Source organism: Scyliorhinus torazame, chromosome 19, assembly GCF_047496885.1.
Source record: "Scyliorhinus torazame isolate Kashiwa2021f chromosome 19, sScyTor2.1, whole genome shotgun sequence".
Classification (NCBI taxonomy): domain Eukaryota; kingdom Metazoa; phylum Chordata; class Chondrichthyes; order Carcharhiniformes; family Scyliorhinidae; genus Scyliorhinus; species Scyliorhinus torazame.
Genome location: NC_092725.1, coordinates 79647134 through 79662369, shown reverse-complemented (window position 1 = coordinate 79662369; position 15236 = coordinate 79647134). Strand labels below are relative to the sequence as shown.

The window sequence follows — 15236 nt, the reverse complement described above, 5'->3', positions numbered from 1 at the left end:
GCTTCACAGCTCCAGGGTCCCAGTTTCGATTCCGGCTTGGGTCACTGTCTGTGCGGAGTCTGCACATTCTCCCCGTGTGTGCGTAGGTTTCCTCTGGGTGCTCCGGTTTCCTCCCACAATCCAAAGATGTGCAGGTTAGGTGGATTGGCCATGCTAAATTGCCCTTAGTGTCCAAAATTGCCCTTAGTGTTGGGTGGGGTTGCTGGGTTGTGGGGATAGAGTGGAGGTGTTAACCTTGGGTAGGGTGCTCTTTCCAAGAGCCGGTGCAGACTCGATGGGCCGAATGGCCTCCTTCTGCACTGTACATTCTATGATAATCTATGATATGAACATCCAACCATGATTCAAACAGGAGCCACTACTTCAAGCTAGGGGGAGAAAGCCCAGGCCATATGTGTGTGTGACCACTACATCATTTCAAAAGTCAAAGCACTTGCATATTTTCAAAGCAGACTTTCTTTGGGTGTGCTGTGAAGAGGATTGCGAAGACTTCATGGCAGAATCTATGTGCCCAAAAGCATTGAGGTACTGCAGACATATTTAGGACAAAACACAGGCCCGAATGTGAGTCTAAATGGATTTTAATAATGTACCTCAAAAGTTGTTGACACTGACGATTGAGGTGGGTTTTTACAGAAGGCGTAGTCATCCTACTTATGAACTTTTTTCACGATTTGAACTTTAATTATAACAGATAATCACAATGATTAAAAACACTTGCTAAATAGCCTGTAGTCATGATAAATATAAAATCATCCTTTCAAGAACAAGTTGGTTATTGTTACAGTAAAATCAGTGAGTTTCTGGTGTGTATAATTATACATATATATCTACAGGCATTCTTACACATAGACGCACATCTCTCCCCCGGGTTCAGTTGCTAAATCATAGCTAATCTCAGGTCCAAAAAATATCTGAAAATAATTGTGAACTTGATATTATGAAATAAGCTGATCTGCTCCAGCATGTGTTATTTATGTCTAGGATATGGATTTGGTGGGGTTCTTAGAGGAATTCATTTATGCTTAATCCTTCCATGTGCGCTCAGCCTTGTGCCAACAAATGAACTGACTGCAATCTGGGTTTGCTGTGGGCAAAACAAATGGGTTGAGTTCACACAGGTGCTGTGCCAACTAGATCAAAGGGCATCAATCCAGGTTTTGCTGGCCTCATAAATCTAAACTATCATTGTTGCTCAAGTGTAGGACAAAGGAATCAAATGGCAATATCCAAATGTACATTATGTGATATATAAACATAACCAGCCTGGTGATTTTGCAAGTTTATGCGATATTCCCCTTTCATTGTGCAGTTTTGTAATCCTTCACATCGCTCCTGGTCTTAAATCACTCAACTCCAAACTTGATCCATGTCTGTTGCAGAGGGTATTCCCAACATTGGCACGAGAAAGGCCAAGAGAAGTGCTAATAATACTATATAAACCCTAATCATTAACTGTGCAACTCCCATTGAGACAACAAAATAATTCTCACCTGTTCTGGGGAGAGTTTATGATTCGTCTGGTCAGATTGTGCTGAGGGTTTCAGGTGGTCCTCCTCATAATTATCTGCCATCAGCTTCATTCTGTTCTGGGTCTGTGAAAAGGAAACAAAAAATATTCATACCCATTTGTCTAGCCACCTTCACTGATACATGCTTCTGCTCCTGCAAAGTGAATGATTGACAATGGACGGGATTTACTGTTTTTCAGTGGCGAAGGCAGTCTGCCAGCGGGATTTACCAAACCCGTCATTAACACTGGGATTTTCCAGCGACTGCGCCACTCATTCTGGGAAACCCGTGCGCCAGCGTGGGACAGGAATGTCCCTCCGGCGTGAACAGCTGATAGATTGCGCCCTGGATTGTCCTCCCAACCGTTGCAGTTAGATGTATTCTTTGGGGTACTCTCCCATACGTCATGTGTCATGAAGGAAACTTAAAAATAATATATACATAAACTAATATCGCTCCACACAAGTTAAGCACACTGTAAGTTGGAATTTGCAGACATTGATGACACTCCATTCATGCTGAAACCAGTTAATGGAATCCTGCCCCTTTTCTTGACCCCTGTATTTTTCCTAGGGCAGGTGGATGCGGCCAGAGAATCCCGTCAGAGGTCAATGGAGTTCTCCATTTTGGGCGGCTTTCCCGTGGCGTTCTTGCGGTGAGCAGAGTGGGAGAATCCAGCCCGTAGTCTCTGATTCATGCAAGTCTTCAGGGTCCTTGCATCAGAGGTGATTTTAATATTGGTTGCACATCAGGCGGGTGGTGGGTAGGGTGGTTACAATAGCCAGATGATATAACTAGCGAGGTGCCTGAAACATTTCAGTGGTCAAGCTTCAATTTCATGGAAGCAGCAAGCTGCTAGCACAAATCAAGCGCTGATAAGTAGCTTGCAGTTCTGGAAGCAGTGGGAGATCAGACAGCTCAGACAGCTCATTGATTTAATTCTCCACCTCCGCTCTCTCTCTGACCTCGACCTCCTGTGCTGGTCCAATGAAGCTCAACTTCAATTTGAGAAACAGCACCTCATCTTTTGATTCAACACTTTACAGTTTTTTTACGCAATATTGAGTTTAACGATTTCAAATTACTACGCTTTCAAACTTCTACAGATGTGCCATAGAGAGCATCCTATCCGGCTGCGTTACAGCTTGGTATGGCAACTGCTCGGCCCAAGATCGCAAGAAACTGCAGAGTGTGGTGAACTCAGCATCACACAAGCTTGCCATCCTCCCATTGATTCTGTATACACCTTAGAACATAGAACATTACAGCGCAGTACAGGCCCTTCGGCCCTCGATGTTGCGCCGACCTGTGAAACCACTCTAAAGCCCATCTACACTATTCCCTTATCGTCCATATGTCTATCCAATAACCATTTGAATGCCCTTAGTGTTGGCGAGTCCACTACTGTTGCAGGCAGGGCATTCCACGCCCTTACTACTCTCTGAGTAAAGAACCTACCTCTGATATCTGTCCTATATCTATCTCCCCTCAAATTAAAGCTGTGTCCCCTCGTGCTAGACATCACCATCCGAGGAAAAAGGCTCTCACTGTCCACCCTATCCAATCCTCTGATCATCTTGTATGCCTCAATTAAGTCACCTCTTAAACTTCTTCTCTCTAACGAAAACAGCCTCAAGTCCCTCAGCCTTCCATCATAAGATCTTCCCTCCATGCCAGGCAACATTCTGGTAAATCTCCTCTGCACCTTTCCAATGCTTCCACATCCTTCCTATAATGCGGCGACCAGAATTGAACTCAATACTCCAAATGCGGCTGCACCAGAGTTTTGTACAGCTGCAACATGACCTCTTGGCTCCGAAGCTCAATCCCTCTACCGATAAAAGCTAACACACCGTACACCTTCTTAACAACCCTCTCAACCTGGGTGGCAACTTTCAGGGATCTATGTACATGGACACCGAGATCTCTCTGCTCACCCACACTACCAAGAATCTTACCATTAGCCCAGTACTCTGTCTTCCTGTTATTCCTTCCAAAATGAATCACCTCACACTTTTCTGCATTAAACTCCATTTGCCACCTCTCAGCCCAACGCTGCAGCTTATCTATGTCCCTCTGTAACTTGTAACATCCTTCCGCACTGTCCACAACTCCACCGACTTTAGTGTCATCTGCAAATTTACTCAGAAAGGCAGACAGCATTGTCAGAGATTCCTCTCACCCAGGCTTTGCCCTCTTCCAGACCCTTCCATCAGGCAGAAGATACAGAAGTCTGAAGACCCGCACATCCAGACATAGGAACAGCCTCTTCCCCACAGTTACTAGATTCCTCAACGGCTCTCCCTTGGACTGATCTGTTCCCTGTAAGAACATTATTCGCGTTGCCCTATGCTGCTCTTGTTTGGCCTTGGTCCAATCACTATTTGTTGATGCACCACTGTCAATGTACTCTGTCGATTATTCTTTTGTCTACTATGTACATACTGAGTACGTTCCCTTGGCCGCAGAAAAATACTTTTCCTTGTACTTCGGCACATGTGACAATAAATGTGACAATAACAATAAACAATATGACAATAAAATTATAACCCAAGCCCTCATTTTTTCAGGTGGCTGATTTGGTAATGATTTTGCTATTCCCGTTTGCAACTCCTCCAGATCCATTTGTTTGGTCCCTGACTTGTTCTAACACCATCCCCTTTTGCATTGCATATCATCTCTTTCATCAATTAATCTCTCCTGCTTCTGCGCTTGCTCAAAACCGGTTACAGATAACGTTTTTCAGTTCTGATGAAAGATCATTGACTTGAATTGTCAGTCTGGATTTTCTTTTTTAAAAATATTTTTATTCAAATTTTTCAATTCATATAATACCAAATAACCACAAAAAATGAACACAATACATCCACAAAAAACCCATAAAACAAACCCTGACCCCTTTCCTTCTCCCGCTTAACAACTAACGGTGACCAATTCCTTGAAATAAACAATAAACGATTGCCATCTCCAACAGAACCCTTCAATTACTCCCCTCATGGTGTTCTTTACTTTCTCGAGGTACAGGAACTCCATCAGATCTCCTAACCACACCCCAGCGGTACTCGCCTCCAGGCAAACAGCGGGGCGAAGGCCAGGACATCGGCCCCCGCATCCTTCTGCAGGTCTGGTGAGTCTGACACCCCAAATATGGTCACTGAAGGACAGGGCTCCAGCTCAATCTTCAGAATCGCTGACATGGTGCTAAAGAAGGAGTCCCAGAAATCCACGAGCTTGGAATAGGACCAGAACATGTGCGCATGGTTAGCTGTACCTCTCGAGCAGCGCTTGCACCTGTCCTCCACCCCTGCAAAGAAAAGACTCATTTTGGACTTGGTCAGGTGCGCCCTAAAAACTACTTTAAGTTGTGCACGAGGACATGTAGTTCACCCTGCAAAGGGCCTCACTCCACACCATGTCATCTAGTATGGGCCCCAACCCCTCCTCCCACTTAGCCTTAGCCCTCTTCAATGTCATCAAATCCTCCAACATAAACCAACTATAAATACTGGAAGTGCTCCCTTACTCCGACCCTGCGAGAGAAAGAACCTTCTCCATTAGAGAGGTTGGTGGCGCTATGAGGAATGCCGGGAAAATCTGTTTCACAAAGTTGTGAACTTGGAGATATCTGAATAAAACTGAACCTGAGAGCTCAAACTCTTACGTCAATTCCTCCAGACTGGCAAACCGTCCCCTCCAGGAACAAATCGGCCATTCTCTCCAGCCCCTTCCCTTCCCAACCCTCCGAACATAGCATGCAATCTTGCAGACTCTAGCAGATGATTGGCACAAATGGGAGCCAGCTTCTACACTGACCCCAGTTTAAAATGTTGACAAAATGGTCTCCATATCTTCAAAGTAGAAACAACCACTGGATTTGGCAAATAATTTGTCGGTGAGAAAGGGAGTGAAGCTGTTGCTAATGCCCCCAGACCAGACCCCCGACATAACCTTGATTCCATCTGCACCCACATGACTCCCGAATCCCTCCACTAACCCAATACCTTCTCTGCATTAGCTGCCCAGTAATAAAATATCAGGTTTGGCAAAGCCAAGCCCCCCGACAGTCTATCCCTCTGAAGGACTGCCTTACGAATTCTCGCAGTCCTGCCTGCTCATATAAAGGATGTAATCAACTTCTCGACCCTCCCAAGAAAGGATTTAGGAAGGAAAACCGGAAGACACTGGAACAGAAACAAAATTTGTGGCAAAATATTAATCTTGAATGACTGGACCCTGCCTGCCAAGGACAGTCTTGATTCTACCTACAAAACTAGTATAATTCAACTTACGAAGCCGGGCCCAATCCTGAACACCCAGATATCTAAAGCTGGAACCAGCCATGCAAAATGGTAGCACCACTAGATTGGCTCCCCTCCCCTGGGGGTTCACCGGAAAACACTCATTCTTTTCCAACTTTAGCTTACATGCTAAAAAGGAGCTGAAGCGCCTCAGTATCTCCATTATCACCCATGGTGGGAACCGGGTCCGTCATGTAAAGTTACAGATCAACTGCATACTGGGATACCCTATGCTCCACCCCTCTCCTCATTATCCCTCTCCACATACCAATGCTCTATCGCCAATGCAAACAAGAGGGGGGTCATAGGGCACCCCTGCTTTGTTACCTATTTAATTGAAAGTACTCCGAGCTTGTGGTATTGGTCCGGATACTAGCTGAGAGGTCTGAGATGACTATCGCCAAGTACTCAGCTTTCCTCATCCAGGAGGAAGACACCTTTCCATCAGGAAAAATTCTATCCTCGAGTATACTTTATGTACTGGTGAGAAAAACAAAAATTCCTTGCCCCCAGAGTGCATAAACTGCCATGGATCTGGCCCTACCCCTCATCTCCTCCATAAAGGCTATAACAATGCCTTTGCCACCCCCCAAAGGGGCCAACAACATCAACTTAGGCAGGTCAAGTTTCGGGTTGAAAACACAATTCAAATCTTCGCCGAGTATCAATATATGCGCGTCCAAGTCCGTCCAGTATTGCAGCCAAAAATGTCCTCATGAATGTTACATCGTCCCAATTTGGGGCGAACACATTGACCAGCACCGCTAACTTACCTTCCAACGTCCCAGTGACTATCACATACCTACCTCCCTGATCTGCCACAAACCAACTTTCTAGAAAACGGACCCTTTTGTTGATTAAAATTGCCACCTCTAGACCTGCTATCAAAGCCCGAGTGAAACATTTGGCTCACCCAGCCTTTTCAGAACCTAATCTGATCCCTCATCCGCTGGCGAGTCTCCTGCAGAAGCACCACATCAGCCCTTAAATTCTCAGATGAGAGAAATTCTTCATCATTTCACCAGGCCCCCCAGACCTCTAAAATTCCAAGTGATTAGTTTGATCGGGGGTCTCTCATTACCCCTCCCTCTCAAGCTAGCCATTTCCACCGCGATGAATTATCTCATCCTTATTCCAAGTTCTTGGAGCCAAGGTCCACCCAAGAAAAACCAAAAACCTTGGTCACCATCAGTAATCTACCCCCTCCCCCCCTAACTCAAGAACCTGCAACTACATCGCATGGAACAATGCTCCCACCACCAAACAAATACGCTAGGCACATCAAAGTCTGTGTAAACAGGTCCAACAGGCCACCCTCCCGACTCACTCCCATTCATTAGCATAACTCCAAATGCTAGTGAGGTAGTCCCCCGCCAGGGGTCACACCCGAAGAACAGAGAAAAGAACCAGAAAATCCCCTGCCCATCCCCACTGTGACAGAATGACCAAACCCAAAGCCTTTACAACTCTCATGATGTGGAGATGCCGGCGTTGGACTGGGGTGGGCACAGGAAGAAGTCTTACAAAACCAGGTTCAAGTCCAACAGGTTACATCTCTCAACCACCCACCTCAGGCCATATATTGTTTACATTGCTGCCTTAACTGCCAGAGCACTTTGCCCCCCCCCCCCACCCCCATCACTCCCCCAACAACATACACACTCCAATGCTGAACAATAAACCCCAGTTAACCAAACATATATACAAAAAACTGAAACATCCCCAATCAATCCCATCCCATCAACACCTGTTAAAGCCCCATTCAAAACCTTTCAATTAAGTCCAAGTCCTTGTTCTTTGATAAATTCGGATGCTGCTTCCTTCCCACCTCACAACCCAGGTCTCTTTGGCCCATTTCAGGACCTGCTCCTTCTTCTGGTAGCTGTGGAAATGAACGATCAACGGCCATGGTGGCTCATTCGCCCGAGGCCTCTGCCAGAGTGATCGGTGGGCCCTATCCAGCTCCAGGGGGGAGGGGGGGGAGACATCAAATCATCTCCCACACAATTTTGCAAACATCTGAGCAAGGTACTCAGTTGGCCTCGGGCCCTTCACCCCCTTATTCCTCTCCTCCACCACCAGCATCACGGCTTCCAGGGAAACAATCTAGTTGCTATGCCGTGACAAAATTCCTTCCATCCCCTTCAGCAACACTCCATGCTCTTTCATGGCCTCGGAGGTCCTTCTCTCTCATCAGGCCCAGCATGTCCTCAATTGACCTTTTGGGGGTCTCCATCATCCCACTTTGTTGCCTTTCAAAGTGTTTCCTAAATTGTTTCTCAAATTCGATTGCCATTATCCCAGTCAGCATTTCTACTGTGATAGGAGCAGCCCCACCCATTGAGGTCGCCTCCACCATCTTTCCGCCTGATGAGCCTCGCACTCTCTCGGCCTCTGTCAAAGGCTATCACTCGTACTCTTCTTTCCAACAGTCTTTTTTGCAGCTTTCAACGTCCTTTCGTCAAATACAATTAGATGGGTCGGGTGTTGTCACCCAATTTCCCCCCCGGGAACCAAGCAAAAAGGACCAAAAAACAACGAACCTTGGCAGGAGCTACTGTTTGTATGCCCTTCTCCCACATGCCGCCACCGGAAGTCCCAAGTTTGGATTTTCAAGGTGGGTCATAATCCTGACTTTAACCTCGATTCAGAGTTGGGAATGCAGAAGTGGCTTTGACTGGACATCTGTCGCGATCTTCTCAGAGGCAGCCAATTAAGTAGCTGCCTTCAGGACCCATACCGGGCAAGTGGGAGACCCAATCAGAGGGCCTATAGTGATGTTAGGCCTACCGAAGAGGTGGGCATTGCTGAGGCACGCAGGTGAGCAAAAAGGCATCACGATATGGAGTCACCCTAGGTTTCCTGCAGTGAAGTCAATAAAGAGAGAGGGCACTGGTGTTAGGCATGCCTCTCTGGTAGTGCTGCCGGACAAGGTTGTAGTCTTCAATCCTTATGGGTCACTGGAGCTTGAGGCCTTTGGCATTGATGGCCTCCCAGCCTCCTATCTGATTGCCTTCTCCAATAAGCTGCCAGACTGAACACATGGGATAGGGGCACTCTGTCAGGACGAAACTACTGGCACTGATGCAAAGCCTCTGTGGAGCAGGCAACCAACTCTAGTCCCAGTTTGTGCCTGGGAAAGCCCCCTGTAGGTAGGAATGGTTAGAGAGACATCCTGATGCGCATCCTCTGATTTTTTCCAGCTTCCCCATCACCCCAGCCTCCAAGGCCCTCTCCACAAGGTCAGAAAATTCAGCTGATTCACCAATGCTGCCTGACGTACATCTTTCATCTTCCAAACAGGAACATTCACCTTTATGGCCTCTATGCTTAATATGGATCCAGGACTGCCTTTAATTTCACTTGCTACAGCTTGTTGACTAATCTCTTCATGTGTACCTTGAAGCCATTACAAAAGATCAACTGTACACACCCAAAATGCCCAAAAAATGATAATCCCGTAATAACTGTCATTACTTAAAAAGGGAGTTTGTATGTACAGGTAAACCCACTACACTGCAGCCTAGATACTAGTGAAGAAGCTCATTTCTGGAATACCTTTATTCCTAAATTTACCATAATATCCCAAATGGAATTGTGGTACATTTGGGTACCCTGGAGCAGAGAGAGAATAAGGGTGTGTTTACCTACAAACTGGAGTTTACATTGAGGGCTTAAATCAATACCGCTTTCCACAGTTTTGCATGTTGAAGCAAGAATGCATTATACAAACTCATATTTTAAAAAAAATTTGCAATATCTAACAACTGACAAAAATTGATTTTGTACAGATGGGCGCAAACTTCTCAGTTTGGGAGTGCCACACAAAAGAACACTATTGTTGACCAAAACCATTGATCTTTACTCATTACCCAGCACGTGGAAATATTACATAGTCACAAGCCAGTTACACATTCAGTGACAGTCTTGTGGTGAAATGCATCACTGTATATACACAAGGGGTTAATGTAAATACACTACAACTAAGTAACCACTAGAGGGAGCACCAGAGATGTCATGACATGCAGACATACAGCCAATGGGTCATTACAACAGGCACAACCAATGGGTAATCAGGACACCCAGAGGTGGCATTACCACAAGGGGGCACTTCACAACCCATATAAATAGACAGGGCACACATGCTCTGCCTCTTTCCACAGACAGACATCTAGAGAGTACATCAGGGTTGATCAACAGCATCACACCCAGCACGTGGCTTAGAGCAGGCTGGTAAAGATAGACTGAGTTACTACAGCTAGATTAGCAGAGAGTCAAACTCATTTAAGAATTGTGTTAATAGTTCAATGAACACGTTGAACTCATTTCATAGTCTGGAGCTTCCTTTGTCAAAGCATACATCAAGGAAGCAGCTTATGCTACATGAAGCAGCATAACACAGATGATACCAGGAGTGCCTGTTCAATCTATTTAGTTCAACTCAGCAAGATCCATGACAACCAGCAACCGAACCCAGGCACGATGATCGAGATTCCGGTTCCTAATCCACTCAAGTACCACGGCAATCTCAGTGCCAACTGGCGTGCATTCAAGCAACAATTTCAGCTTTACATGGAAGCATCCTACCTAAATGGCGTGGCCGACGCTGAAAAGATTGCTCTTCTACTCACCATTGCGGGTGAACATGCAACAGAGATCTTCCGCTCCTTTAAATACTCCAAAGGGCAGGACAGAACACAATTCCAGACAGCCCTGGACAAATTTGAAAGCTACTGCGAGGTAAACACAAAAGAAGTCGGTAAAACTGGCGACAATACTCACCACGAGGCAGAGGTAGGGTTGTAACAGAAGCAAATGATAATTTTGATTGGCAGCCATCTTGCGCATATACAGCCAGCCCAGTCCGCACATGCGCAGTTCCCGGGAAGACGCGAATCGGCAAAACAGTGTTGTGAAAAGAGCGCACAGTAAAGGAAAAGCGATTTGAGCATGCGCAATCCATTCCTACGCTTTGCGTCACGAGCATTGTAGCTATCTGGGATGGCCACTTTCAGTATATAAAATGGACACTCGCAGAGCCTATTGGGAAGTATGGGCAATGCAAAGCAACAAGCAGGCACAGAGCCTGAATGTATATTTAGGAGGCAGTCAGCAGACGGAATCGAAACTCTGGGTCGATTTACATATTGATGGCCCATCTCCGAGGAACAAAGGACTAATGCTCAAGTAGCCGATACTGTCTCAGACATTCAGGCACCACTACCCCAACCAAAAGACACAAACAAAGCAAGGCCAATGGCCACCTCGGACACGCCCAGCCATCAAGGCACCCGTCCCTTTATTGGTTTAGATCGATGACAATGATCAAGAAGCTGCCCAATTAATTGGGACCAATTTTAAGGCCCGCCTAAAAGCGCATGAAGCCCCTCCAAGTATAAGAAGGAACCACCACCAAAGGTTCACTCTCTTGGATTCGGCTCTCAAGCGGAGAGACCCTTCCACCAGCATCACCAGAAGCAAGTAAGTTCAAGTTCAACGCTCGCTACCAGATGGACGACCTTAGCTGTACTTCTGTTACCTCATTGAACGCAACAGCCTCAGATCCGAACAACGGCCATTGTTCCTCTGACCTAAGTGGGCACCCGAAGTTAAGTATAGGTGTTAGTGATAGAAATAGTTTAGCTTGTAGTATTATTGTGCATGAGTAAATCATACTGTGTAAATAAATACCATTGACTTCGAACTAACTAACTGGTGTATTGGCTCTTTGATCGGTATTCGGGTTGAACCTTGTGGTGGTATCGAGAGATACCTGGCGACTCTGAAGGTCTACTCATAATCAGGATTAAGAAAGGCGACCTTATTAACCGTTATATTTATAGCAAGTAAACAGAGCAACATTACTGGCGACATCTGACGGGATTCGACCTAGAAGTGGCTTTGTCACTCCAAGAGAACCCAAATTTGAATTAGAAACCCAATTGGAAAAAGAAAAACCACAAGCGTAAGACCAATATCGATCAAACCTCCAATATTCGGAAGTGTGTTATTTGCATGCGTACTAACAAGGGATATAAGGTACCCTTGATAGATTTGTTGCGTAAAACTGTTGGGAGTTTTGTAGAGCGGAAAATAGCGTAAGCCATATCTGTGTTTACATCACCACTTTATTTCCCCCTTTTCCAAATTCGGTAGAAACCCATAGATAGCAGTAGAGAAGGCAGTGAAGGCAATGGACCGCCTTATGAACCCCCAGGAATTCGAGGTCGCAGCGACCAAAAGAGCAGTGCAGTGTCCCATATGGGAAGAGGAAATTCGGAAATATCTCAAAGAGAAAGGATGGCCCCTTTGGAGCGAATTTTGTGTAAACGACGAAACACAAAAGGTCCCGGGAGTATAGGACATACTTGATAGGAGAACCTGACCGAGATTCATAATAAAAGCTTAGGGAAAGCTCGTAAGCCGATGGCAATCGTGTCCTGCCTTGCACAATTGTGAGGCACAGAGGAGGTCGTAAAGACGCTCCGCAGAGAGATTGAAGACAGAGAGAAGAATAGTGAGGGAGACGTTACCGAGTACAAAAAAGTTAACAGGCAACTTAGAGAGCAGTTAACGGCGAAGGACAAGGAGATGGCTGATGTCAAACGGGCACACCAATCTTGTCTCGCTCACCTAAGCATAGAACATAGAACATACAGTGCAGAAGGAGGCCATTCGGCCCATCGAGTCTGCACCGACCCACTTAAGCCCTCACTTCCACCCTATCCCTGTAACCCCGTAACCCAATAACCCCTCCTAACCTTTTATTTTTTTGGACACTGAGGGCAGTTTAGAATGGCCAATCCACCTAACCTGCACGTTTTTGGACTGTGGGAGGAAACAGGCAGAGCACAACCCCATGAGCCCTGTCACCACATAGCGCAGGGCCACAACAGACGGAGACCCCGATTTTCTGTACACCACCCCGTTAACCGTCACTCAATTAAGGGATGCGTGCGATAAGATAACACCATTCCAACCCACATCGGACCCGCACCATTATTTTGCAAAGGTTAAACAACAGGCGACCATTTACGGCCTGGGTGAAAAAGAGCAAGTGAAGTTCACAGTTTTGAGCCTCAACTCCTCAGTCGTGGCAGCCCTTCCCGACCCACAAAATGTAGGAGGAGGCACCCTCCAAGAAATGCATGCAGCGATCCTAGATGCGATCGGCTACAATAAGGGAGACCCTGTAGAAGGCCTCAATAAATGTAGGCAGAAAAAGACCGAGCACCCAACAACGTTTGCTGGATGCCTTTGGACTCATTTCACAGCAGTATTTGGAGAGTTAGCCCGTGCCCATTTGATACCAGACAATATGGTCAAATGGACTCGAATCCTAGTCTCTCACGTGACCGAAGCAGGACAGAGAGCTTGCGCCAATTATGACCCCTCAGACGGGACCCACAATGAGAAATGGGTACTAAAGAGATTATCCCGAGCTTGGGAACAGTCCCTTCATGGAAAATCAGATTACGGCAAAGCAGAGGAAAAGCAGGCAGATGCTAACATGCATCCAGCCAGGACGCTTCAGAACCCCGCATGGGTAAACAAGGGAAGAAAAAGACCAGAGCAGCCTATATCCCAAAGTGTCCCAATTGCGGACAATTAGGACATTACACACGAGAGTGCAATGCCACCCAGAAACGGCAGCGAAACCAGCAGACAAATATCCTAAATAAGAATAGAGCCAAGCCAATTCATAGTGTTAGCGCCCGTTCCGAGAACGCAGACATGAACGGCACCGATTGACGGTGTTCGGACTCCCCAACTTGGGTCTGCGACACCCTTTGGGCCAAGTCCGGGAGACCGGTAGTAGCAGGCACAGTCCGGGGACACCCCGTAGAATTTCTTTGGAACACAGGAGGTTCCCATACCACGCTCAATTCCTCCACAATGTTCCAACGGGATATATGGCCCACCACAGACACCATTACCCTCAGCGGTTTCACAGGACACTTGCAACAGAGACACATCGCAGCCCCTGTAGCGATTCAGATAGGAAACATTAAAACCAAACACCCCGCCGTTCTCGTAGATCTATCCCAGACAGCCAAACACATTTTGGGGGTAGACTTTATGAGCTCCCACAACTTTTGTTCGACCCCGTAAACAAATGTGTGTGGAGAATGGCAAAGGCAGCATGAGCCCCCGCCACGCTCACAGTTGGAGACTACGCACACAGGATTAGCGCAGTAGGAGACTTCTGGTTCGATCCACAAGCCATTAGTCTGGACAAAGACGTTAGAGATGTTTTGCAGCGACACAAAGCTTCTTTTGCCCAGCACAAGCACGACTGCGGCAAGACAGCAGGTTTCGTCAACATTACAGGATCCGACCCCAAACCCTAAAAGCAGTGCGGTTTTCCCCAACAAGCAGAAGGCAAAATCGTAAAGGTTATCCAGAGTTTGCTTGACAAGGCGTACTCCGTTCAGTAGCCTCAATGAAGAATGCCCCAATTTGGCCCATCAGGATACCCGATGGCTCATGGCGACTGACCATCGATTATAGGGAACTAAACAAAGTAACCCCAGTAGCAGCCCCCACCGTAGCCACGAGTCCCGAGACAATGCTAAAACAGGGACTCCAGTCAAAATATTTTTCGGTTTTGGACATCAGCAACGGCTTTTGGTCCATTCCATTGGATAAAGCGTGCCAATATAAATTTGCTTTCACCTTCCAGGGACAGCAATACACGTGGACATGCCTTCCACAAGGCTTCCACAACTCCCCCTCCATTTTCCACCGACAGCTGGCGAATGGATTAGCAAAATTTTCCCGACCCGATTGCCTTGTCCAGTATGTAGGCGACTTGCTTCTACAGACGGACACTAAGGGAGAGCACATTTCGCTTCTCACCGAATTATTAGGACTCCTTCATGAAATTGGATGTAAGGTAAACCCCAAAAAGGCCCAGATTCTTCAAGAAAGAGTAAATTATTTAGGCACAGTCATCACCCATGGCAGACGCGAGATCGAGCAGAAACGCATCGACTCCATTGTCAAACGACCCTTGCCCCATAATGTCACAGTCCTCCGGTCATTTCTAGGACTGGTTGGCTACTGCAGGAATCACATAGACGGTTTTGCCACAAAGGCAGCCCCTCTCTCCGAACTCCTAAAAAAGCAAGCCCCATGGGAATGGCTTCCACACCCGCTCGCTCTCCACTCTCTGCTTCCCTTTCTCTCAGACTTCCCAGCCTCCCACGATAAGTACAGAAACACTTAAACGACACGTGACGGCATAATTTTAAAAGATGGTATTTATGTGGTCCCCACCTAAGACAGAAACTAAATTATTTGCCAATTCCATGACAAGCATGAACACCAAGGGATAGAAGCAACCCTTGCCCACCTCAGCCCTCTCTGCTGGTGGCCCGATTTAAAATCCTACGTAACGCATTACATTGAAAATTGTTTAATCTG

At 46.6% G+C, this 15236-nt stretch overlaps 1 protein-coding gene across 2 annotated transcripts in view; it reads right to left on the bottom strand.

The window, feature by feature from the left end:
• Nucleotides 1-15236, bottom strand: part of LOC140396245 (ELKS/Rab6-interacting/CAST family member 1-like) — a 1343051-nt gene that overhangs the window by 245199 nt on the left and 1082616 nt on the right. For both annotated transcript variants that reach the window (XM_072484589.1, XM_072484590.1), the window contains exon 16: nucleotides 1494-1595. In XM_072484589.1, the coding sequence (XP_072340690.1) occupies nucleotides 1494-1595 (102 nt within the window). The remainder of the gene's footprint in view (nucleotides 1-1493; nucleotides 1596-15236) is intronic.